This window comes from Lontra canadensis, unplaced genomic scaffold, assembly GCF_010015895.1.
Source record: "Lontra canadensis isolate GAN:19392208 unplaced genomic scaffold, GSC_riverotter_1.0 scaffold66, whole genome shotgun sequence".
Lineage (NCBI taxonomy): Eukaryota > Metazoa > Chordata > Mammalia > Carnivora > Mustelidae > Lontra > Lontra canadensis.
The window spans coordinates 8,936,924-8,963,650 of NW_022631060.1; the positions used below are offsets into that span (position 1 = coordinate 8,936,924).

At 56.5% G+C, this 26,727-nt stretch overlaps 1 protein-coding gene across 3 annotated transcripts in view; it reads right to left on the reverse strand.

Moving 5' to 3' along the window:
- SHANK2 (SH3 and multiple ankyrin repeat domains 2) overlaps window positions 1–26,727 on the reverse strand; it is a 451,364-nt gene that overhangs the window by 161,383 nt on the left and 263,254 nt on the right. For all 3 annotated transcript variants that reach the window (XM_032879738.1, XM_032879741.1, XM_032879740.1), the window contains one exon: window positions 12,127–12,202. In XM_032879738.1, the coding sequence (XP_032735629.1) occupies window positions 12,127–12,202 (76 nt within the window). The remainder of the gene's footprint in view (window positions 1–12,126; window positions 12,203–26,727) is intronic.

Consider the following 26,727-nt stretch of genomic DNA (forward strand, 5'->3'; position numbering starts at 1 on the left):
TCACTCAGGCAACCATCCACCCATTCACCTATCCATCCATCCATCCATCCATCCATCCATCCATCCATCCACTTGTCATCCATCTACCTCCATTCCCCCATCCATGATTCCCCCAACCCTGCATTCTCTGAGGCACCTGTGCCAGGGAAGAGGAGATAAGTCAGAGTCAGCTCTGTTCTGCCCGGGAGGAGACAGACATAGAAAGTAGGAGGTGGAGGGAGCAAAGACAGAGCCACTTCCTGGCCACGCCCTCCTTGGGTCAGGTGACATTGAGTTGGGGGATCCACTTGATTCTTGCTTTGGCTTCTCCCAAGTTAGGCACCAAAGGCCCTCCTGCCTCCTGGAGGAGGGCTCAGAAGACCATGTCTTTCGCCAGAGGTGGGGAATCAACACAAAAATCTCCTGAAAGCCCACTGACTGCCAGGCACAGCCTTGGGAACACTTCCAGAACTGGTGTCCCCATATTCTCCTGGAATAGCACCCCCTTGGCATCCTGTGCCTGAACTCTGAATTTCAGAGTCTACAGTTTTGCTGAAAGTATGTTCATTGTCAGGTGACCATAGGCTGGTGCTTTGGGTGGTTGCAAGCAGAAGGTATAGAATTCTGTAACCAGAGTAAACCTTGGGGATGATATAGCCATTTTCCAGGTGGGGAAACTGAGGCTCATGCAGGCAGCTAGTGTCAGAACTGGGAACTGGGACCCTGGCATCTGAAATCACAGGCTCGGGTCTCATCAGGCTCAAAGCTGGTCCCTAGGACATCAGATTAGTCCACCTAATTACATATTTGAGGACCAGCCTGAGCAGACTCTGAACCAGGGTTATGGGGTTGGAGAAGGTAGGAGGAAGGAGACATGGATCTTGGCTTGGAGGGCGCTGGGGCTGGCTCGGGGCATCTCTTCCTGCCTCTGTGTTTCATGGCTCATGCTGGCAGCCTGGACTCAGATGTGGTAGGAGTATTCACACTGTGGACACCGGCAAATGGTATACACACCAGGGTGGAGAGAAGCAGGGGATCGAGAGAGGCCAGACACAGCGTGTGGCGCATGGGGGCAGAGGTAGCTTTTGGCAGCCAGCATTGTGGAAAACTTCACAGAACCCCGTAAGCCCTGTGCTTTGGCGGCTGAGTAGCTCGGGCATTTGGGGAGGCAGCAGACCCATGTGCGGGCTCCGGTGGGGAACGAGTCCTGGGGGCTGCGTGGGGGCTTGGCTGGCCCTGACCTAGAGGAGTGCCTGGAATGCCAGCCTCGTCCTGCTGCTTTGCCACCATCCCCACCCATCTGCCTGTGCTCCCCTCAACCCACACATCCACTTGCCACCTGGGAATGTACTAAATGTGGTCCAAGGGGGCTCTGAACCAGCAGCCTCCGTGTGGAAGGGACTCTGCTTCTAGCCTCCACGTAGGGGCCACTGGATCCAGAATAAAGGTGCCAGGGCCTCCTGCCTAGTCCTGCCAAAAAGGGTGAAATGAGAACGAGTGCCCTCCGTGACCCTCGGCTTCTGCTTAGAGCCACGTGTCCCTGGGACCAGCAAGGTCCAAAGTCTCCCATTCAATTGCTTTACGCTATTGAAGTGTGGGGGACAATGGCTGTGGTGAAGCCAGACTACAATTAAGTCCTGGAGAAGGAGGCACCCTCCCTTGGGCCAGCCAAGCAAGAAGCCCCTGTGTCCTGAGGGGCTCAGAACCAGGGTATACCCACGACATATACAAAATGTCAGGAGTCTGCAACATCATCTATTAAATCTGATTCTCAAAGCTCCATGTTGGAGGCTGAATCACAGATTTTGATTTTCAGACCCCAGGAGTAGAGTGAATGGTCTTTTCTATAGCCCCCTCTCCCCTACCAGTCAGCATCCTCCACTTTCTCCACCCAGCCTGGCCCCGGCATTCCTAGGACCCGTTCCTCTCACCACTGCTTCCTCACCTGGGCATCTGTCCACACTGACTACAAAATAAATAAATAAATAAAATACCCCAACCCCTCAAGTTTCAATTTGGATCCTACTACATGTTCCACGATTTGAACAAGAGCTGCATCTGTCTGCTTTTGAGTTCCTGGGGTAAGAGGGGAAAGGGACGTGACTCCAGGCTTCTCTCTCTTTTTGGCGTTTGACCTGAAGGAACACGCAGTAAGCTTGGACTCTGCTTTGAGAGCAGCTCTTGGAAGAGAACTGTCCATTCACAGCTGCCTACTTGTTACCAGAGATATCCAGAAACCACTTCTCTCAGCTTTAGAAGCTCACCCATCGTTGAAAGGAAAGGCTCTTGGAACATAACAATGTGACTGTCAAAATAATAACTTACACAGGTTGAAAGTGGAGTGAATCTCCCAGAATACAGAGCAAAAAGGTAAAGGGACAGGAAGTACGAGAAAGAATGAGGGGCAGGTGGAATGGACTCAAATGGGCAGATGAGAAATCTAGAAAGATAGAACTGAGACAGGAAGTGAGGGCATTTTCAAGGAAATAATAAAAGCACATTCTTAAAGTTGAAACTGCTTCAGTCTGAAGGAGCCCCCAGGAAAGTGAACATGATGAATAAAGAAGAGGCTTATACCCAGACCCATCATCATGACATTTCAGAATATTCGAGAAAAGTAGATACACTGAAGTTCTTACAAAGTTTTGAAAATGAAAACAAATGACCACGTATGCCACAGTGAGGATCAGACAGCACCATAATCTCTCACCAGCAGTGAGCAGGAGCAAAATGACAGTGAGGTGGTGCCTTACCAATTTAGATGGGAAACTATTTTGAATTTTGAATCAAGAATTCTACAACACTGAGCACATTTGAAAACCAGAGATCTTTCAGACATGGAAGTCGACATGTAGAAGACCTGGAGGTCTCCTTCTGAGGTTGTTACTTGAGTATGTGTCGCAGGAGAACAAGGCTAAAGAAAAACCTCACTTGCCCAGTAGCTCAGTGAAGGTAAATATCGGAATGATAATTGTGCCCTGGGGACTCGGGGAGGGGGTCCAAATGGGAGGAGAGAGCCCCAACAAGAATGAGATGGGTGCTGGTGATATAGAAGAAGCAGGAAGATATTTCAGTGGCACACTGAAGAAGTAATTTCACTTCCACAAGAAAAAAAAAAAAGGCAATCGGAAACTCCAGGAAAAAACAAGAGCTTCATGTGAAAATCATGATCCTAATATTAAGCTAAACTTTGGCATTACTTTGAACAGCTGATGGAGTTGAATAAAGAATCCAATAGGTTCTCATATTAGAAAGCCCTTTCCCATGGGTCTATAAAGAGGAACTATAGTCCTAGCCTTATACTTGGAAATGATGTAAACAGTTATAGTATCATGATAATACAATGCTTTCCGCTGTGGTTTTTTTTTTTTTTTTTAACTTTTGACTCCGGTTTATAGACAGAACCTCAAAGACTTCTACAACAAAGAATTAATGATGCTTTATGTTGTTAAATTAAGAAATAAAGGGATAAGTCACAGAGTTAGGGAGGTAATCCTCAGAAGACCAAAGCAAAACAAGTGAAAAGATATCAACTCACACCTGAATGGGTGTGAATGGCTCCTGTCAAAATACACAAGAGATGATCTAACTAATCTAACAATAGAAAATCCAGCGAGAGGTAATTCTAACTAGATAACTAGTCAGAAAGGCTACTGTCTAGAAGACAAGAGATAACTCGTGTTAATAAGGACATGAAGAAATTGGAACCCTCGCGCACTGTTGGTGGGAATGTAAACAGGTACGGCCACTATGGAGAACAGTATGGAGGGGCACCGAGAAAATGAAAACAGAACTGACAGAGGATCCAACAATGCTACTTCTAGGTATTTAACCAAAGATAAATGAAAACACTAACTCAAAAAGATTTCTGCTCCCCATGGTCAATGCAGCATCATTCACAACAGCCGGGATGCGGAAACCAGCTCAGTGTCCACCGATAGACGGATGGATAAAGAAGTGGTGTATGTATACACTGGAATATTATTCAGCCATAAAAGGAAATGAAATTCCACCATTTCCAACAACAGAATAAACTCTGAAGGCATTAGGTTAGGCAAGATAAGTCAGAGTATGACAAATACCGTATGATTTCACTTATATGTAGAAGAAAGCAAAACAAATGAATGAATGAAAAAAAAACTCATCGACATAGAGAACATACACAGAGGGTCTGGCGGTTGCCAGGAGCGGGGGATGGGAGCATGGATGAAACGGGGGGAGCTGGTCGAAAGGTATAAACTCTCAGCCATACGGGAAATAAATCAATCCCAGGGATGTCACGGACAGCAGGGGGACCAGGGTTAATAATCCTGTGTCATATACTTGAAATTTGCTGGGATACTACATCTGAAAGTTCTTGTCGTGAAAGATAAAATTAGTAACCATGTGAGGTGACAGATGTTAACTAGACTCGTCATGATGGTCACTTTGCAATTTGAACAAATATCAAATCATTATGCTCAATACCTGAAAGTAATGGGATGTCGCATGTTGATTGTATCTCAATAAAAAAAAAGAGAAGAGAATAACGGGTAATCACAGAGGTAGGAAGGTAATCCTCAGAAGAATGAAGCAAAATGAGTACAAAGTGGTCCCTCCGCCAAGCAGACGGCAGGGCCGGGAGACGTGGCTTCTTTGCATTTCTAGCCGTGTCTGTGTGGCTGGTTAAATTAATAACTAATTTTCTTATGTAATGAATATCCTATTTGTATCAAAATTTGTGAAAGCGGGAGAAGCTCTACCCCAACAATGATGAGGGGCGGGTGTCCTGGGGCAGTCATGGGTTGTGGACAAAATGCTGCGGGCCGACCTTGGGAAGCAGAGGGAGGATGGGGAGAAGGGCAGGATTCCCCAGATCCTCGTGATGGACTGAGCGTGGGAGGGGACCAGACCCAGGTCTCGCACTCTGAGCACCAGGCATGCTGTTCATCACGATGGTGACGGCAGAGGACAACATTTTTTAGGGGAAACCATTGGGATGCGTTCTCCAGGGCCATGACTCACCCAGCTGGTGATCTGGCTGTGGCTGTCATATGCGTGCCTGTGGTTCCCCTGGGACAGCCTGACGGCGGGGCTGGCATGCACGGGTGTGCTGACTTCTTACATTGCCTGTGCCAGGGGATTTATCCCTCTCTTTCTGGTTCTCCAAAAATTTACAAATTGGTATATACTCGTAAAAAAAAAAAAAAATACAGAGATGTAGGGAAGAAACAGCAAAATCGCCTTGGTCCCTATCCCAAAGGAGCTGTCCTGAGGGCTTCACTACTAATCACCAGGCCCAGCCATCACTTAACAGGAGAGAGAGAGGGAAAAAACCCCCAAAAAACAAAAAAACAAGAGTATGTTGTCCTATGAATCCAGTCAGTGAACATGCTCGGGGGATTGATGCCTTTTTTTCTCAAGTCTAAGGAATCATAAAGAACCACAGAAATATGAAATAATGATGGAGGAAGAGCGGGGGGGAAATCAGTGTTTCTTGCCATTCAGTTCTTACTACCTACACGCCGAGGCAGTTTTCTGGAACACAAAGTTAGGGTTTCAAAGGAAAGCCAGCTACCCACACATGCCATCCGCAATTCAGCTTCCCTCGGGGTTTACACGGCGCATGCCTCTAGGCTGCGAGCACTAGACGTACATCTCCCCCACTCATCCTGTCATGACCGCCACCGGGCACGTGGCCGGAGCTGCTGGTAGGGGCACCACTTCGCAAACCGGGTTGGGGGTTTCAGGGACTGAGGCACGGAGATGGACGGCGAGTTGACCAAGGTCACGCAGGGTGTTTGCTGGAAAGTCAGAGGAAAAACCCCAGGACATTCTATTTTCACCTTACAAGGCTTCGGAATATATGCACATACTCTCCCATATTTAGAGTCTGTCTCTGGAAGGATCCTCAGGAGACGGGCAGTGAGGTTCTGTCTGGGGAGGAATGGGGGCCGCGAGGTGAGGATGAGAGGAGGGACCTACTTTGGTGTTGAACCTGCACATTCTGCATTTCTTATGTGCGCAACTATATTTCCAGCTGCCAATTTAAAAATGCACACAACTGGACGATGATGTCAAAGCCACAAAAGCAAGCAGCTATGGCACGCAGATGTCCGACTGGCCAACAGGTACGATTTGCCGTGCTTCTAATCCCGTGGGTCTCACTAAGGAAGAGGAATGACAGCCCATCCCATTCTTAGATGCCTTCCCCACGTGGTGTTTCTGAACGCAGTCCTTCCGGGCGGGGCCAAAGCGGCAGGTGCAGTGAGAGGTTTCGAGGGGAATTTGCTGACAACAGGGAATGGGTCCAGCACTCACTCACCTCTGGTTCTCCTCCCTGGAACACCCCAGAGATGGACAGCCCTCCTCACTCCCCACTCACCCCATGAGCAGCGCCTTGGTGGGTCTTGTCCCTTCTAACTACACTTTAGACCTGGAAGCCATCCACCTACCTATCCCTACCTCTCCACCGGCCCAGACCGTTACCACTGCCTGGCCAGGAAGACGGCAATGGTGTCACAACTGGGCTCCATTCTTCCTTCTGTCTGTTTTCCTCCAGCAAGGTTACCCAAATCATGTCACCCTTTTGCGTAAAGCCTCTAGTATCCCCACTGCACGAATGGGAGTAAATCCACTCGCTTTCCATAGAACACAAAGTCCTTCTGTGGCATCATCCTTTCAATCCCTTCCAAGCCACTGTTGCTTCTGTGTGGTAGCTTCTCTTTTGACCTCAGGGCCTTTGCATACGCTGGGCTTTCTGAAGATGGCTGATTCTCCTCCACTGTCAGGTTTCAAATCAAAAATCACTTTGTCACAGAGACTTCCCCTGGCTCCCTATATAAAGCTGGCCTGCCCCACCCTGCCCAAGAGACTGCATGATGATACTGCTGATTTGGTCCATAGCATTAACCACTAAGTGGGATTCTTTAGTTTATTTATAAACTTTGCTATTTTCACTATTTAGGTTTTAATCTACATGATGTCAGAGACTGTGCTGGTCTTGTTTACCACCACATCCAGAGCTCCTTGAATGTTCAGGTTTTGACGAATATTGGTTAAATAGATGGATGGACAGATAAGAGGAGTGGATGGGTGGATGGATGGGCAGATGGGTAGATGGCTGGCTGGCTGGCTGGATGGATGGTTGGTTGGTAGAGTTGGTAGATGCCTGAATGGGTTGTTGATGGATGAGTGGGCAGGTAACTGGATGGCTGGATGGATGGGTAGATGGTTGGTTGGTTGGATGAGTTGGTAGACAGCTGAATGGCTGGTTGATGGATGAGTGGGCAGGTAATTGGATGGTTGGATGGATGGGTAGATGGTTGGTTGGTTGGATGAGTTGGTAGACGGCTGAATGGCTGGTTGATGGATGAGTGGGCAAGTAACTGGATGGCTGGATGGATGGGTAGATGGTTGGTTGGTTGGATGAGTTGGTAGACGGCTGAATGGCTGGTTGATGGATGAGTGGGCAGGTAATTGGATGGCTGGTTGGGTGGATAGATAGATGGATGGGGTGTATTCCACCTAGAGTAAGAGCCCGAGGTCTCCCCTTCCTCTCCCAGGTAGACTTCTTCTGGATGCCCTATGCTCATGAGGTTGGAGATCTGATTTAAAGCTAATGGAAACTGGATTCTCCCAGACCCTGTGTTGAAGAATGTTTTTAAAAACAACACTGAAATATTTGTAAGGTCCTGTGTAGAAACGGCCCCAGGTTCTCTGCTTTCTGATCTTGGTCGTGTGCCCACATTTCTAGACCCTTCCATCATGTGCACGCAAGGTGGGTGGAGGGGAATCCTGAGGGGAGACTCTGCCAGAGTAACTGGACACATTCAACAATCCATGGGTGTGATTTGGTCAGACCACTCCTCGGCTCTGCGTCCCCGAGCAAAGCTTTTGACACAAGAGAGGATGGGGATGGATAACTGCCTCCTGTTAGATTCAGAAACCGTCTACCTTGGATCTTGCTTCCTCCTGCGTGGTCTTTAATTACCCTTGCATCCGCAGTGGGCCGGCCTCCGCCGTGAGCTGCCCCCCAGACTGTCGCCTCTCTCCTGCCCCCTGGCTTATCCTGGGTAAGTGGCCCGGGTGCTGGCGTGCCACCCGGGTCTCTGTGGCTCACCAGGCCGTGTCTGGCAGGAATTCTGAAGTGGGCTGACGAATGGCTGGTCCAGACAGTAGCACGTGCGCCCTCGGCCAGGGCCCAGCCTCACCCCAACACCCACTCAAGAGCCACACACAGCAGCCGCCTGGGCCGTGATGGCAGGTGGTGCCATGAGTTCCCTCACCTCTGCCAAGTGCGCTGTCTGGAAGGGGTCCATGCTGGAGGCGGTGGCTCCCCAGGCTGACCCCTGCGCCCTGTGTGGAAAAGCCCAGACGCCATTACCCCGGTAACATCAGCATCCATCGTCTGACACCCCATCAGGCGGTGGTTCTGTCTTGGCCATTTTCCCCAAACCCAGCCCTGTTCCATGGCTGGCCCTGGGCAACCACACCTTCACTGTGGGACAGAGGGGGCTGCGGGCACGGGTCCCGTACTCCAGGCGACCGGGCCTCACATGCCGGCGCAGGCACCCGTGTGGCCGAGGGGTGGGTCCTTAGTGTCACCTTCCTTCCTCCAATGCACTGTTCTCCTGTGAAGCGGGTAAGGACACTGACTTCCAAGGTCACTGGAGGGTGGGCAGGCAGCCGTGATCAAAGCAAGGCGTGTTGGGCACACGGTGGGAGGCTCGTAAACGGCACTGTGATTCCTCTCATCTCCTGGGCAGTGGGAGCCCGCAGTGTGTCTGACTCCCCTGCCCTGGGAAAGCGGAGGGGGGGCACTCCTGAACCACGGTCAACGCCAGAGCTTTTCTCATTTGCTTAGAAGCTGCCCCTTGACCCGGGTGTGGCCAGATGTCCCTCTTCTCTGGGGTCCCAGGCCCTGGTACCAAGCCAGTGGTCAGGAACCTATGAAACCAAAGTCTTCACCTGGGCACCAAATCACAGGGAGGCAGAGCCGGCAGGGATCGCCCAGGTCACCCGTCCAACTTTCTAAGACATTCTGGCAAAAGAACGCCCAGACTGCTTGGCTCCCTGCAATGACGGGGAACTCATCCCCTCCTCTGAAGTCTGTTCAATCTCTGAAGAGCAACAATGGCTCTGCCCGCCTTCCATGGGCCCAAACAGCCACGCCTGTCCCCGGTGCGTTCTGGTCCTGCTGTCCGCCACATGACAGGCAACCCAGCCAGCCCGGCCCCGCGGTCTTCTCTTTCCCTGGCTCCCAATCAGCTTAGGCCCTTCCAGAGTTCCTCTGCGCGGAAGCTGCCGTTTCCAACGCTGAGGGTTTGTGCAACACCCAGCTTCATGCACACGGATGGAGCCTGGGCAGCCTGCGGCCGCTCTCTGCCGGCAACCGGTCTCGGGGGGCGAGAGCTCTGCCTAAAGCCACAGCCTGCAGGCGAGCCATGCTGTCACGGGCTCTTCCCCAGAAGCCCCACTCCCAGGCTGGATGGCCCTCCACGTAACCATGGCGACAGCTCTGGGCCTCCTCGGGGCCTCGGGCACACCCTCCTCCTTAGAACGGAAGCAAAGCATGACAGGCACACTGGCGGTGACCACGTGGTGCGGGTCCACTCTGCCAGGCAGCCTCTTGCTGCTGCAGAAACCCCTCATCTGACCCTAACAGAGACATGTCAGGAGAAGCCCGGGTCAGGTATGGCTCCCTGGGAGCCCCTGGGCGTTCTCTCTGTCGGCCCCACTGGTGCCAAGCCAAGGTCGCCGCTTGAGCATTCAAAGTCAGAAAGCCGGCAATGTTCGTAAGATCTGGAAAGTCAGCCACGCCCCTTAGGAGGGGACAACCCAGCCCCTCTGCTGGGCATGGGATTCCTGTCCTAACACCTCTTGTGGGTGACAGAGGGGTGGCAGGGAGGGGGCAGCACTAATAGCCATTCCACGGCTACACAGACATCCCAGAGAGCGGGAAACCAGCCCTCGTGGGAGGATGTCCACAGCAGCGCCATTCGCAGGAGCCAAAAGGTGGAAGCCACCCAGACACCCACCCACAGAGGAACGGGCAAGCAAAACATGGCTGACAGCCGACGGAACATTCTCTCTCCTTAAAAAGGCAGGACACTCTGACACCTGGTACCACACAGACGGACCCAGACGATGCCAGGCTGACTGAGACAGACCGGTCACAGAAAACCCCAGTGCTGTGTAATTCCACTTCTATGAGGGCCCCAGGGTCACCAGATTCAGAGAAAGAGTGGACGGTGGGCATCGGGGCTGGGGGAGGAATGGGGGTTGGTGTCTCAGGGGGACAGAGTGGATGGTGGGCACCAGGCCAGGGGAGGGACGGGGGTCGGTGTCTCGGGGGGACAGAGTGTAGACGGTAGACACTGGGGCTGGGGGAGGGCTGGGGTCAGTGTCTCAGGGGGACAGAGAGTGGCTGGGGGGCTCTGGGGCTGGGGGAGGATGGGGGTCGGTGTCTTAGGGGGACAGAGAGTGGACGGTGGGTGCCATGGTCGGAGGATGCCTGGGGTCAGTGTCTCAGGGGGACAGAGGGCGGCAGTGGGCACCAGGACTGGAGGAGGGATGGGGGTCGGTGTCTCAGGGGGACAGAGATTCAGTCTGAGAAGATGAAAAGTTCTGGAGACGGATGGTGGGGACTGCCGCACAGCTACGTGAATGTACCTAATGGCACTAACCTGTGCCCCTAAAAATGGTCGAGATGGTAAATTGTACGTATATATTTTATTACAATAAAAAGTTGAGATAAAAGGAGGTGCTGATACCTGCTAAAAATGGATGAACCTTGTAGCCAAGATTCTAAGTAAGGAAGCTACACACGAAGGGTCTCGTGTCATGTGACTCCGTTTCCATGAAACACGCAGGGAGCCAGCTGGTGGTTTGGGGCTGGGGGCAGCGAGCATGGGGCAGGCCTGCCGAAAAGCTGGGAGCTCTGGGAGCTCCCTTTCGGGTGGATGGAAACGATCTGGAACCAGACCGGGGCTGGTTCCCCAGTACGCAAATGCACCAGCATCACCACCGTGCAGTTGGAAATGGCAGTTAGGTGATGTGAATTTTAACTCAGGAGAAGCAGAGATGAAGGAGGGCAGGTTGGGTCCCTCACAGGCAGCCGAGAGTGAGGAGCACGGTGTGGGCTGCTCACCACGGACTGGGGGGCCCCGGGGCAGGGGGGCAGAGGGTCCAGACCCTTCCCCAGCCCCAGCCTAATGGAGGAGATGGTTTGGTGGGCTTCTCAGAAGGGGCCCCAGGGATGGCTGCCAGCAGGGCTGGGAGCGGGACCTTCCCTTTCCGACGGGTCACACACCCGGCGTCTCCTCCCTTTCCCCGCGTCGCAAACTAACTCTCACTGAGGCTACCATCCACTAAGGTTCCTTCTCCACACCATTCTGGCCCCCGGAGGGGGACCCGTGTTTGTGACAGAAACGGGGGGTAGAGAAACTCGGCGCGTGAGGCCAGTAAGGGCCTGAGAAGCGGAAGTGGCAGCAGGGACACTGGCTGGAAATGCAGCTCGTTTCTGAGCTGTCCGTCCCCTCGCCATGTGGGCCCCCGGCCTGCCTCAGGCTGTCTGGGAGTTACAAGGAGGAGGCCTGAGAGACCCGAGCACGACGTGTGCGTCTGTAGTTTCTGCGGGGAAGCTGGAGCCCATGCCCCGTGTCGCATCACCATAGGTACATGGCTCTCTGCGTGCAACCAACAAGCCCTCTTTGGAGCGGCGGCCCACAAGCAAGCCCGCCGTGCTCAAAGGCCCCACCGCTTGGTGCCACGCCTCTCACGGGCGAGGAGCCTTTCCGTACACAGACTTCAACTCGGAGGCAGAAGGAAGAGGGAAAATGCAGATGACAGGGAACCCCAGAGCCACGGCATCCTGAAGATTCGCACAGCCAGATGCTGTCATCTCACATGAGGCCCGGTCTTCCCACTCCGGGGCACCCCACAGGGACGCTCCAGCCCAACCCCAAACCCCGGGCAGCGCAGAGACCACACCTCGGGCAGGTTCTCTGGAAAACGGTGGCTTCGGTAACGTGGCCCACGTGCAGGGGGTCACAGTGGCCACAGCGAGCGAAACAGCCCGGGGGGTCCGAGGGCTCCACGCGAGGGGGCCCAGTGCTTTCGTGGTGCATCTGAGCCCCTCTGCCGAGAGAAAGAGCCTCGTCTTACCTGGTGGCATCGAAGCTGTCATAGGAGCCGACTGTGTAGTGCCGGAAGAGCTTCTTGCTGCGGTCCGCACGGGTTTCTGTCCAGAGAGGGAAGAGAAACACCGTTTAGAAAAGTCACGGTCCCCAGACGCAGAAACCAAGCGAGGCCGGCCGGGCCTCTCATTGCTCTGACCTACGAAGCGCGAGACCCGCTCTCTGGGGAAAGACCTGGGGGAAGAGAGGGCTCGTCTTGGGAGCTCTGACTTTGAGGAAGGCCTGTGAACCTCAGGGCCGGCTTCTGGAGTCGGGAGCTCCATTCTGAAACGGAGGCAGAGTCCTGGGTCTGGGAAGGAGCGGGAGGGGGCTCTCTGCAAAGAAGACAGCCCCGTGCTGTAAGCCGGAAGGGCAGCGAGACTTTGGCACAGGGAACATTCCAGAAAGGTATTTTCGAGTGCTGCCAGGCCTCCCAGCAAACCCGAAGACGGCTGCTTTCGGAAGGAGAAGGCTTCATTGTTCCTTTTCTGGTGAGAGCTGCTCTTTTCCTAGAGAACAAACAAACAAAGCCCAGAACCTGATTCACGTTCCTAATGAAGCCCCCGCTGGCTTCTCTTACTCCGCGGGGCTGGACGTAAACTTGATGGGATGAGACATGAGCGCCGCAACTGGACTGAGCGGGCGGCTCAGGGCCGGAGGGAGAAACCCACCACCACGCGAGTACAAGGAACTCAGAGGCTCCATGATTCACTGCCCAGGTATGTCCCGGACAGCCTGCTTCCTAAACCCTGGAGAAAACACGGAGGGACCATGCGACTGGCTTCAGGAATACGGCTCAAAACCTCATGGAACTTCTTTAACCCTTTCTGCGCTCAATCCACATACCCAGGTGACCGTGCTTGTATCCAAACCCCCAAACACACAATTTTGGCTCAAAAGTGAGCACACACAAGCACACTGAGAAGGTCAGCACAGTCTTTCTAGGCTCCTTTTATGCCCGGAGGCAGCTAGTTCAACAAAAACGCACGCTCGCTTTCTATGCTAGTATGGAGTTGCCTTTGGGGGATGGGAGGAGTGGATTCCAACCCAGGACTACATCTCCCAGCTCCTCTTGCACCCTGGCAGGGTCACATGGCCACTTCCCACCAATGGAATATGAGCCATGGAATGGAAGATTCCATTGTGAGGATGGGGGGCCTCTTCCAAGCTTGGCTGCTATGGAAGTCGGTGTGCTTCCCTACCCTCTCTGCAGCTTTGCCCAGCTCAGAGCTAGGATTCCCAGGCCTGACCCGATGGTGGAACCCTCTAGGGTTCCCACAAGATGCCCTGGTCTCCGTATGTGGAACTGTTGAAGCAAGCAACAATTCTATTCCTCATGTTACCCTTGAAGGACTCATTGGTGTGGCAGTTAACACTGTCTGCACGGCTGGGCAGGCTGGGCCCTCTGCGACCTGACTCCCCCCTGGCTCCCCACCCCTTTCCCATCCCTAACACCGACACTCCAACAATACAAAGTGTCTGATTCTGTGAACAGCAGCGTCATCGTCACCATTGTCATTGAAAACACTAATTGAGCACTTACTGTATACTAGGCCCTGTTCCAAGTGCCGTTCCTGTATTCCCTTCCTGGACCCTCAGGACCCCCACAGAGGGGGTGTGCATGGCTTTGCAGGCTCGATCACATCCAGCCACCTCTCCAGTCCTTCTCAGGACCCTGGGGGTTCCCCCCCGACCCCTGTGGAGATGGCCTCCCTCTCTCTGTGCTCTATGTGTCTCTCCCGTATCATCATAAACACTTACGGAGTCGTTCCACTGTGCTACGGTCTGGTCATCTGGGCTCAGCCACTCACTGGTCACTCCAGCCCAGCGAGCGAGGTGGCACTGTGCCCGTTTTAAGGATGGAGATGGTAACGCGGCCAAGGCAAAGTCACACACATTATGTGGCTGGGTCAGGATGAGTGCCCCGGCTGGCGGATGGGCTCCAGGCCCAAACCCAGACCACCAGACCCCACTAGCTGACCCCTGGAGGGGCTCCAAGTCCCCAAGCTCTCCACAGTGCCCAGGAGTGGGGGCTGGCCTCTCTGTATCACACCACACCCCATGCCTAACCCCTGGTAGATGCTCAGTGCCAGTGTTGTCCACTTAATCCAAGTGGCCTACTGTATAATTAGTGAAGACAACACACCACACACCACTGGAGTAGCCTGAGTACACGGGGCCCTCGCTGTGCTGGGAACTGGTCCAGCCAAGCTGCACACACCGCATCTGTGTTTGGCACCTGGACAAAATGGGACAAGATGTTTTGTGCACTCCTGCCCCCCTCCCTGGCTTCTGTAGCGCGCATACGTGCCATTTGAGTCGTTTCTTAAGCCCACGGGGAGACAGGTCCTGTGCCCCACAGGCAGGAACTAGGAGACTCATAGGGGGTGGCGCTTTAGCTCTGCTGTCCGGAGCCCAGAATCCTGGGGATGGGGTGAAGACAGAGCCTGAGGATGTGGACCTTCTGTGGTCTGGGCTAAGGACGTCAGCAGTCGGAGGACTACGGAGGAAGGACATGGGCCAGGCCATCCATCTGGTCAGCTCAGTCCTGTGACTTCCGCATGGGGCCCCATATGTGCCAGGCCCTGAAGGGATATGTAGGATTTGAACCTCACTGTGTTATGTTGAGTAGCTCACAAAGCCACTGAGCCACCACGGGGACTGGCTGGAAGCTGATCTTAGTACCCTTAGTTACCTCACTTGCTTAAGCCCTACGTAGGCATCTCTGTGCTGGTTGTCTGGGCAAGTGCTGGGCACTGAGACCTGACTGGTGCAGGCCTCTGGCTAGAGTCAGAGGCTGTGGGTTCCAGCAGCAGAGAGAGTGTGCAGCGAATGTGTGTGCGTGTGTGTGCGTGTGTGTGCGTGTATGTGCGTGTTTCAGAAAGGGAACCATTTCTAGGCAAGGTCAGTTAGCCAGTGGTTCCCAGACTTTGGGATTTCATGGACCAATAAAATTTAAACAAAAGAGGGCAGAATGTAGACTGACATAAATTTACCAAGTATTTCTTTAGGCCCAGTAAAAACACTGAAAATAGGAAGATTCTCTTCTGTCCCCTCACTGATCTTATTAACAAAGGAGACCCATAGAAGGACCTGCTTTATGAAAACCTCCCACTGCACAGGTCTTTCCTATCCTCAAGCTCCTGGACACAGTCACACTTCTGCTCTCAGATATGGCCCCAAAGATCAGGGAAGAGGACTGAGGGACATATCATAGCCACCATCACCACAATCACCACCATCTCCTTCATCATCATCACCATCACCTTTATCACCACCATCACCTCATCATCTCCATCATCACCGTCACCATCACAATTGCCATCATTATCTCCATCATCATTATCACCACCATCACCATAATCACCACCATCATCATCACGATCACCATCATTATCACCATAAACATCACCATCACCACCGTCACCACCGTCACCATCACGATCACCATCATTATCACCATAAACATCACCATCACCATCACCACCATCATCGCCACCGTCACCATCACGATCACCATCACCATTGCTATCATCACCGCCATCACCATCACTATCACCACCATCTTCACCATCACCATTGCCACCACGACCACCCTAATCATTATTATCGTTACAGCAACTCTGCTGTAAAATGAAGTTGGCCTCCTTATCTGGTCTTCACACAGAACCCAGTGGTAAGCGGAGTCTTGCTCCCGATTTACAGAAGCACCAGAGTAAGTGATGAGGGACGTGGGCTTTGAGGCTGGACACTGAATCCTGTGGCCCTGCCCTTGCCTGGCCTCAGTTTCTACCTGGAAAGAGAGAAGGTGGGCTAGACTGCTCTCAGGATGCTTCCCCACTGTCACAGTGTGCAACTCATGTCACCGCCAGGCCTGGTCGTTGCTGGCAAGCTGAGACTGGCTGTCACTGTGCAAGGAGATGGGGGCTGCCGGCTGCCTGGGCTAACCCCTTCCTGTGACTCACTGATGCAAACGTGAGTCATAGATACAAACTGTGGGCTGGGCAAAGGGGAGGAGAAGCCGGAAGTTCGAAGCCCAGCATCGAGGGGGGCTGTGCCCCTTCCCCAGGCCTGTAGTGTGAACAACCCCCCACCCCCTCTGTTGTGTGCCTCTGGGTCTGCCCTGCAGGGCCCCAGCACCGGGGGCAGGAGAGGAGGCGCCACATGCCACGCTGGGGGCCGAGGGGCCTGTGGTCAAGTAAGGTCTACAGGCCACGGTTTAGGGCAGGCCCTGGGGGGCTCCTGTACCCATCACAAATCGAATAAAGGAACAGGTGTCTCCTGTGGGACAGACCTGGGGCTTAGAGCGGACCTGAGGAGGGAAAGGGCACAGACCCTGTCCGTCGTTCTGATGTGGACATGGACACACACGTTCAAAGACTGCGGGCTGGGCGACCTCGTCACGTACGCGCCCATCATAGCCCACTCCAGGCTCGCAAGGGCGGTCTGAAGTCCATGAGACCCCCAGAGGGTCCCAACAAGAGCCCTCAGGGTCCCCACATCTGCCTCTACCCTCCCTCCTGCACCTCGCCCTCTGCCTTCCTCTTACACTGAAATGACTGGCCAGCCAAACCCTTCCCAGTCCATGTGCAAAGACATTCCTCTTCTCTTGGGCTGTGCCTCCCTGTTCTTTGGGGTCAGCCCTTTCCAAGTCCAGCCACATGGTCAAGGGAGGCTGCCCAGGCCCTCCATACCACCACTGCCCGGCCCTGGACTCCGGCGTTCGGCAAGGGAGCCTGGACCAGCTGTTCCTTTGACCACAGCAGGCGCCTGGCCCAGGGGAGGGACAGGTGACCCCGGCTGGGACAATGGAGTCCTACTCTTGCTGCTGCTATTTCTACTTTTGAGGCCACCATGGGGGACACGCCGCCTGAGAATGAGTCACACCGAGGACAGCAGAGCAGCTGGCAAGGAGGAAGTGACCGACTGCCCTGGTGACATGGTCCGGAGCCCAGCACGCAACCCGCAGCTCTTGCCGACCGTCGTTACAGGTGCCCGACGCACGTCCTTCTCGGTTTAACGCACGTCGCTAGAGCCAGGAACGCTCAGAAGGACGCGGTTACACCCTTCACCGTTTGCAACGCTGCACCCAGCAGCCGGGAACAGCCCCCCCGAGGTGTGGTGTTTACACTGAGTCCGTGTGCCTGGAGAGAGGGCAGCTCTCTTCTCCACTGGGGGCCCTGGAGGCACTACCTCTTGGGGGACCCGGCACCCTTGTCACCACAAGCACAGCTGTGCCCCAGGCTGGCCCAAGGATCGTGCTGGACTCTGCTGGACCCCATCATTAGGACTGAGGGAACCCACAGCCCACACAGGACCCACTGGCTTTTCTCGGAGATGTTCTGAGGCCTGGATGCTGAGGAAGGGGACATTGGTGTGGTTGGATAGCCTCAAAATTAGTTTGGGTCCATGAGTTTCGAGAAGTGAACTGTGTCCCTTCTTAGATGGACGGAGCACTGAGTCTCCAACGTGAGACCACCCCCGCCCCGATGTTGATTTTTGCCCTGGGGCACGGCGACCAGAACATTTAGGATGGCGATCATTCCATCAGTCTGGGGTTGCCTGGTGAGCCGCTGGGACACGTGACAGAAATGTGGCACGAGAAGTAAAACTCTGTGGTTTTTAGGTTATTAGGATCAGGGGCCCGTTACTGCAGACTCAGCCAGCGGACTGAGCACAGCCTCCCCTCCCGCAGCAGCCTGTACATCCACGTTTTGCTCACCCCTGAAGCTTCCTAAAGCCAAGAACCAAGTCGTCTGCAGCCAGGTCCCCTCCTCCAGGCAGCAAATAGTCAACATGTCTGCAGTCCCTCCGCCCTCGTCTGCGTGAACGTCAGCTCTGGCCCAGACGGGTGCAGTAGCCTTTGTCTGCCTGTTTCCACGCTTATCCCTCCCCTCACCGAACTATTCCCCATAGTCCCCATAGAGCAGAGGGAGCGCTAAGAAATGTAAAACTTAGGGGGATCCCACGGTGCTATTGTTTTTCCACAACTCCCTGTGGAATGAGAGGCACATCCGAGTGCCCTGGGATGACACAGGCCTGACACTGGGTGGCTTCCCCTCCCACAGCTCTCCCTCCTCCAGCACCTCCCTCCTGACACATTGGGTGCCTCACTGTTCCTTGCAAATGACGAGCGGGTCTGCACCTCAGGACCTGTGCGCTTGCTGGACTCTCTCTGGGACATGTTGTCCCCAGCTCAAATCCCGCCGCCCCGTTGGAGTCCCAGCTCCCACCGCAGGGACCGCACACTCAGTGCATGACGGTCCCCAGGCCCTTGGACCCTTTGCTCCTAGTCACTCTTGGCAGTTTCACATCCTCAGGTCGGACTGTGGAGGGTCGAGGCTGGAGCACAGTGGGCTGGCCCCTTGCTCATCCTGGGGACGGCTGGGGTGGAAGCAGCCCTCCCTGCGCACAGGCACACAGGAGTTCTAGTCCCGACCTTGACGGTGACAACACGGCCCTCCTCGCTCCGCCTCTCTGGCCGCAGCTTCTCAGCTACAAAGCCGACCACCGGACGGAGTGACGGCCGAGTCTCTGACGTCTCAACGAGACACCTCCCCTCCACCAACCATGTGGCTGGGGGCCAGCCCTTTCCCAGGAGAGGGACATGCCCCCAGGCGCGGTTTAGGGGGACACACCCCGGAAGCATCTTTCTGAGCGTGGCCTAGAAAAATCTACACCGAAAGAAAAAACTCTAGAAATCCCGATGCACATACCTCTCGCGACTCATGAACGGGAGCGACAGACGGCATGACCAGCCTCGGAGTCTGCACTGGAAATGGCCCTTTACGCCGAGCTGCTGGGAAGAGGATCCCGTACAGCTTGGCAGGGAAGCCAGGAGGGGACATCTGGGGAGAATCTAATGGCCTTGGCTCCTCGAGGGTGACTGGTTCTGGGAGCAGAAACCAGGAAAGCAATGGTCTCAAAAGGGCCAGCAGTAGTTCAGAGGCTGGTGTGGCAGGGACGAGGGCTCTCGGGTCAGGAGATGCCCTCGCGGGGAGGGCGAGCAGGCTGGGTGGGGCCCCTCCCGCCCAGCCAGGTCCGTGGGGACGGCACCCCTTGCTCACGGGCGCCTGTGCATGGGAGAGGCACGCAAGGAAGGGCACAGACGTCTGCATCTAACATGGCAATTGTGAGCCTAGCCCCTTGCTGGCTGTGCGGCCAGGCTGGAAAGTGCTTCTCCAGGCCTCGGTTTCCTCACCGGTGAAAGGGGCCGGCAGCAAGGAGCGACAGCCCTGCAGGGACCTGTGCACTTGTCAACGGACCCTGTGCAGGCTGTCGGGGACTCTGGTTATGTTGTGCTTCCAGATCCGGCCCCCAGGATGGAGGAAAACCCCAACCATATCCGTACGTGTGACCTCAGGAGCTGCCCATTCCCGCCCCCCCAGAACTGATGTGGGGTGGTCTCCGCTTCCTGTTGGAAGTGAGCACCAAGGCCGTCACCATGGGGAATGGAGGGGGACGCAGCTGAGTCCACGTGACCCTGCAGAGAGCCGGCTCAGCTGGCCCGGCTCCTGGCAAGGCCTGCTCGACCTCCAGACCCTGCTTTCTGAACCAGGGGAGGCTGGGCCATGCCTTCTGCCCTCGGGTCCAGGAAAGGCCCCGCACCCTTACATTCCGGTATGTTTTTTCATGTGACCCTGTTCATATAGGCTTTAGGGTTCTTTCAACCAAAAGAGCATGGTCTTCTGGCTATCCTATCACTCTGCAGAGAAACTGTTACCACGGGGACGGTGACAGTGTCCTGGGTTCCATCCTGAGGCCTGGCTTGGCGGCCTGTCTACCACGGGGCTTGGAACACCCCAGCCTCCAGATTGGGACGCCGGCCTTTACAGTGACGATCCCCCCCCCCACGGCTCCAAAGACCCCTCCACAGCCCTCGCCGCACACCCCCATCCCTGATCACCTGCGGTCACAGAGCAGTTAAAGTGACCGGACGAGGGACACCGGACCCACAAGGGGTTCCGGCTCCCCTGCCTGTGACGAAGAAAGAGCCTGGGATCAGCTGCAGGCCCAAGACGAACCACAAGGTCAGGAAATGCGTCTGGGCCCGCTGCCCCAGTTCACCTGTCACGCTGCGGGGGTCACGCAGGATACGAGCTTCCCGTCCTGCTCTCCATGTGCCATTTCCCGAATTTACTCGGTTTACGGATGACTGGCTCGGATGCTGTGGGGAGAGCACGCACGCGTCTTCAGGACGAGGGGCAGAGGGAGCCCTGGCTCACGGCTCCTTTGTGGCACGCCAGACGAGGTTCTCAAAACGAGGACGAAGAATTCTGGTTCGTGCGAGCCCTGGACAGGCCAGTCCCGAGGGGGGACGTGAAGAACTCAATTCCGTCAGGATCACGGCTTGCACAGGAAAGGGCCCAGGATCCCGGCAGGTTGGTGCCGGCTGACTTCCTAGACCAGGCTCGGGAGGCAGGGCTGAGCCACGGCCACTGGCCACGGGGAACCAGGGAGGGCCACTCTAGAGGCGGCACACAGGTGTCCCCTCTGGACTGAGGGATGGAGCAGGAGAGGAGGCCATTCTCTCCAGACGCTGCAGAGAGCACTGCTTGGAGGGAGCTCCTGCTGGGACGCAGGCGGCGGCTGCGGTCCGTGACCTTCGCCACGGCCTCCCTCCCTGGACATCAGGTTCCACAGCACAGGGATGCCATCCAGGGCTGGGATGAATCTAATTCCAGGATAAAACTGTTTCTCCACTGTGGGTTTAGGGGCAGCAGGGGATTTGAGCCCTGGCTGGTGTGAGGATGGAGGGACCACAGGAGCTGGACTGTGGGTGACCTCCTGGAGGGTGGTCGGCAAGGACACAGGGTCCCCGTCCTGCGGCTCCCGGGGACACTGTCCTACTGCCAACTCAGCACGTGGGGAGTGGATTCTCCCCAGCGCACCCAGCTAAAAGCCCGCCCATCTGACACCCAGCCATGGGCCCCAAGACTGAGCACAGACACTGGGTGGGCCCGCCTGCGCTGTGACCCTGAGCCCCATGACCTCATCAACAGGTGGTATCGGGAGCTCTAAGCCTGCAGTCACGCACGTCAGCACAGAAAATGGACAGAGCTGGGGCTTTACTTGTCCAGAGTCCTGTTTTCTGTTTCTCTGAAGAGTGAGCTTCAATCCTACCAAAAGGAGAGACAGAGACAGAGAGACAACAAGGACGGACTGGACACCTGTGTTGCTCCCCGTGTCCCTCTTCCCCTGGAAACCAGGTCCTCGCTGGCCCTCCTTCTTGGCTCCTCACCCAAAAAGGGCAAAAACTGCAGCGGAGGACACCTAAGTAGGGGGCAGCTCCTAGCCCAGCCACCATCGCGGTTCTGGGTACTGGGCGTTTCCTCTGGGCCGGCACCGAGTCAGACATGGCCCAGCAGCCTCCTGTCATGTCGCAGGGCTCTGGCCACCTGGTGGTGCCAGGTGACCGGACCGTACCAGTCCAGGCCCCCCGATGCTGTGCATCCACAGGTTGCCCTCCCACAGGCTCCTGTGATCTCCAGTGGGTTGTAAATCAGACACCACGCAGGCTACACCCCAGGCTGGTGAGCCAAATGCAGAATCGGAACCACAAGGAGGAAAGAGATTACCGATGGGGATGAAGACAGAAATAACTTTTCTTTTTTAAAACCAAAGATGCCGACGGGCTCCTTGCAAAGCAGAGAAACAGGCAGACAGGAACGCAGGGAGATGCCAGAAGTGGGCACGAAGGCAGGTGGGCTGGGCACTGACATGTGGGGTCGGGTCGCCAGGGCCAGCGGGGGTCACCTCCCACCCTCAGCTGACCTCAGAGGGAGTGCAAGGGGCTGGCTGGGGCAGCGGGCGGGGCAGGGGGAGGCGCAGCCCGCTCGGCTCCCGTCCCAGCTCCACTGCATCCCTGGCTCTGCTGACAGGTCAATCCCGCCACCGCCGGAGCTGGAGGTCAGGCCGCACCGGTGAGACACAGAACCGTGGGGGCACAGGACCGCGATGTGGACGTTCGCTAGTCCCACCCAGATCAGTGGCTAGCACAGCTCAGGGCTTATCCATGACCCCAGCCGCAGAATATTTATGCAGCACCTCGTGGTCCGCGGCGTTGGCCCAGCAGGAGAAAGCAAGGACACTGTTCTTATGGCGGACCGCGTGCCGCGTGGACCCTTTCCTGTGGCTGTTGTAATGAACGGCCACAAACCTCGTGGCCTACCACGACAGACACGTTTTCTCGTAGAGGTGTGGTGGTTGGAAATCCAGCCCGGATCTGACCGGGTAGGATACAAGTGTGGGCAGGGCTGTGTTCCCTGCAGGGGTGGGGGCGGGGGGGCTCCCTGCAGGGGTGGGGGTGGGGGGCTCCAGGGAGAGTCCGTCCCTTTGCCTCTTCCAGCCTCTCCAGGCGCCTGCACTCCTTGGCTCCGGGCCCCGTCCTCCATCTGCAAAGCTCTGGGCCAAGTCCTCAAATGCCATCGCTCTCGTTTGGCCGTGTGCCTCCCTCCCCCACTTGGAGACGGCTGGGACTCCACGGGCCTGGACACTCCCAGATAATCTCCCCGTCTGAAAGTCAGCAACCAGCAACCTTCACCCCATCTGTGACCTCCCCTCCCCTCGGCCACGCGTCTGGGCATAGTCCCAGGATCCAGGGATCAGGACGTGGACATCTTTGGGGGCCACGACTCTGCCCCCCACAACCGCAAAGAGACCACACCTAGAGGGGGCCCAGCTGGGCCAGTTGTGCTCAGATTCTCTAAATCTGCGCTCGTGAGGGAACTCAGAATCCTGTGTCCAGGTCGGAGGATCTGAGTGAAAGAGAAGTGGTTTGCCAGCAAATGCGTTTCCCCGTTTGCAGGAGCGAGACAGCGTGCGTCCGAGATCCGACCGAGTGACGGCGAGAGCCAAGGCGACAGCTCAGCTCCTCAGACACTCCACCCGCTCCGTGCGAGCTGGGGACGTGGGCCTTATCTCAGGGGCGCAGTGGTTCTCTGCGTGCTCGGCAGCCCCCTGCACGATGTCCCCTCCAGCAGACAGAGCTGGGCTCTGCACTGTGACTCGGTTTCCAGGAGCTGGAGCCGCTCACGTGTGGGGTCACGGTCAATAAGCAACTGAGTCACTGGGTTCTCTTTACCCCCAGTGCCCCTAGCACGGCTCCCCCTGTCCCCAGCCTGTGCACACGCGTGTGCTGGCTGTGTGCTCTCCGCTCTCCCCTCTGTCCAGGTCTGGGCACACCAGCCCAGCGCACACACAGCTGGGCAAGGACCCAGAGGCAAGGTTTTCTGCAATAACCACATGCCTTGATTTCTCTTAAAGTTGGCACAGGTGTGCCCGCCCCTACCCACTCTCTAGGGCACACTAGAAACACTCAGGCACCATATGCTCACTGAATCTGTGAACTCCAAGAGCCAGAGGCAAAGGCAGGAGGTGTGGCATGTGGGCTGATTGTCCTTCCCTGATAAACAGGAGTCACGTGTGAGAGCTGGACCCCTCCCCCCAAGACCGCTCTGCTTTCTCGGCCATCCCTGGGCCACTGCTGGTCACACTGGAAGCTCCCCAAAGACAGCTCAGGAACTACGTGGTGGCTGTGTTACTGGGTGAGTGGAAAACTGCTGTAATTATACCTTCACGAAGCAGTCTTTTTGCCCCATGGGACCCCTTGAGGCCATGGGGCTTGTGCACCCACGCGCGAGGCCCGCCGGCCCCAGCTTCGTCCACTGGTCCACAGGAGAGGCGAGTCCCCGCAACAGGCGCCCAAGTGCAAGGGCCGTGGCTCGGCTGGGAGGCTCAGCAAACAGTCAGAACGCGGGACCACCCGATGGAGGGAGAGGCCGCCCCTGAGGCAGGGCTCAAGGGAGGGGACACGAGGGAGGTGACCGCAGGCACGGGGCACATCCCGCTGCCATCACTGTCCCCCTCCATTGATAGCCATCACCTGTCATCTTGCTGCAGGGGACATTTCCTTGGCCCTTCCCATGCACCCTGTGCTGTTACAAACGCGAAATGCCCGAGCTCCTTCCGGTGGCGCCGGCTCGCCCGTCCTCTACCGCACGGGTGGGGGAGTGGGAAACATCAAGGCAGAGAGGAACAGGGGCTCCAGGCCTGGTGACCCAGCGCCAGAGCTGGGGGTCCTGCCCCGCCCTGCCCTGCACACTGGGTGTGCAGCACTCCCTCTGCCGTGTGCTGAGCACCTTCCTCCCCTGGCGTCGCCCACGGACTCCCTCGCCAGCACCTCCACGGGAGACCAGAGGCCAACAGCACCAGCTTCCCAGCCCCCTTCCCAAACCGGCCCCTCCCCAGGGCACGTCCCCCTTTCCCTTCTGGACAGTGGAACGTCACAGCCACACTGCCACCTGGGGGTGGCAAAGACGTGGGGCAGCATCGATGGCTCTGTGTGGTTAGGCAACGGGCTCCAGGGTTTGTCTCTGGAAGCCGACCCAGCACCGTCCCAGCGGCAAAGCTTCATCTTATGGTCACCCACTGCCCCCATTTGCCACCCCACTCCCCCGCCCCGAGGCAGGACACAGAGAAGGAAACCAAGGCCCGGGAGGAAGAATGGCGTCCTCCAGTGCACAGCTACTGAGCGAGGAGCTGGTTTTAGGCGTCCGCTAGTGACTCCACTACAACCACCCAGCAACACCACGGAGCGTCTGTTTGTCTCAAGACAGAGTCAGGTGCAACCGGACGCTCTCCAAGGTCACCCGGCTCTCGGGCGGCAGAGCTGGTCCACGCCCCGGCTCCATGACTCAAGGTCAGCACCGCGCACCTGGCCACACCACCCCTGCAGCCGTTTTTAAAGGACAATCTCAGGGATGAAGAGTTCCCTGTGGGCAGTGCCTTTACGGCGCTAGAGCTGAGAATCCTCCGGGGCTGCAGGAAGCGCCTGGAATCACAGGCTTTTGGGCTAAGGACCTGCTTTTGGGCTAAGGACCTCCATGGGGGAAGGGGTGGGGGTTTGCTCCCGGTCACACCATAGGGAGCCACCTCCCTACCCTCTGCTCCCTTGCCCTGCTGCCCTGCGCTTGCGAGCTCGGGGGATGCCCTCGGCCCCCCGGCACCGGGCACTCACGCCGGGGGGTCTGCGGTCCAACCTCGCCCACCTGTCTCCATCCTGCAGCTTCTGGGCCCGACACCGCCGGACAAGAAGCTAAGCCCGGTTCCTGGCACTGTCGACCGATCCCCACCCCCCCAATTTGGCTGTCAATGAGCTGATTTCTACTCTGTAGTAATTAGAATTTTTTTTTTTTTTAAATTAGGCCAGGCGGCTGAGTGGAAGTGTTTATACTGCTACACAGAGCCGAGTGGGGCTTTTTCAGTGGAAATTAAAGTCAATGAAGGACTGGGTGCCCGTGGGGTGTGCTGTTGCCAAGCTCAGCCGGTGTGTCCGTGCCAAGGACGCCCCGTTTCCCTCTCTTTCCACTCAGACAAGCCCTTGCTGGCCAGGAGAGCTGGGGAAGGTTGCCATGCCTCTGGCCCCAGGGCTGTGAGGACCTTGGCGGGGGGCAGGGTGTCGGAAGGCAGGCAAGGATCTGAAAAGGACTTTTCTGGCCCTGGATCCAGCAGCCAGGCCCGGAGGGAGCAGACAGGTCTGGTCTCTCCATCAGGCCGGAATATCTGGACGGATGCTGCGCTCCCATACCGCCTCCACCCAGGACCTGACCCCACAGAACGCCTGATCTCGGGCCCCGCTTCCTGGCCGGTCCCTGGCCCTGACCCAGCACAGCAGCTGGCACCAAGCCCACGAGTCAGAGCCACTGCTTGTGGAAGGGGGACCCAGAGCAGGTTGGGACACCCCCCCCACCCTGAGGCAGGGCCCCCCCCCTTCCCTCTACCCTCCCCCACAGGCCTAGGAAGCTGAAGTACAAGGGCCAAGGGCACCACGAGCTTGAGCAGCAGAGCTGGATTTAAACCCGGGAACGGACTGGGGGCGGGAGGGTTCTTTTTAGTTCTTTACAATCTTTTTTAGGGATGCTGGCAGCTGAGGTTTAGGAACTAGGACACGGAGAAGAAAGACCTGTGGAGCTCAAGGAAGCCGCCCTGTCGCGCGGGAGGGCAGCCAGGCCCTTCGAGCTTGGCGCCGGCCTGCCCAGCGGGCAGACCATGGCCCGAGGTCCCAGGAATCAGTGGATTCACCCCTGCAAGGGCTGGGGTGCAGGGGGACGGCGACCCCGATGCTGCTAACAGATCACACAGACGACCCTCCCCCCCACCTAAGACCCACTCCCTGCAACCCACTGACCTGCTGAGAGGTCAGACGCCCCCCAGGGAGGCTACAGGTCCCTGACCCACGCCAGGGTTGGGAGGGGGTCCTGGCTCGACGGTCATGGCTCGGTTTCCCTCAGCACGGGGGGGGCTCCGCCAAGGAGTGGCTGCTTTCCTGAGCAGGGGGCCGAGGCCACCAGCCGGACTCTCGCGCACTAGCGTCTCCCGTCCGCTCTGCTTCCCTGAGGGCGAGGGAGTGGCTGGCGACAGCCCTCTGCAGAAGTTGAAGGAAGGAGGAAGGAGTGCGGGACCTGAAAACGCATACGGTGTCTTGCCCCCCGTGTTACGGTGTGAAGAAGCACACCGTCCATTTGATGTAAGAAAAGACAAACCAAACAAAACCCCTCCAAACTGAACCCCAGAGACCCACGCTTCCTGG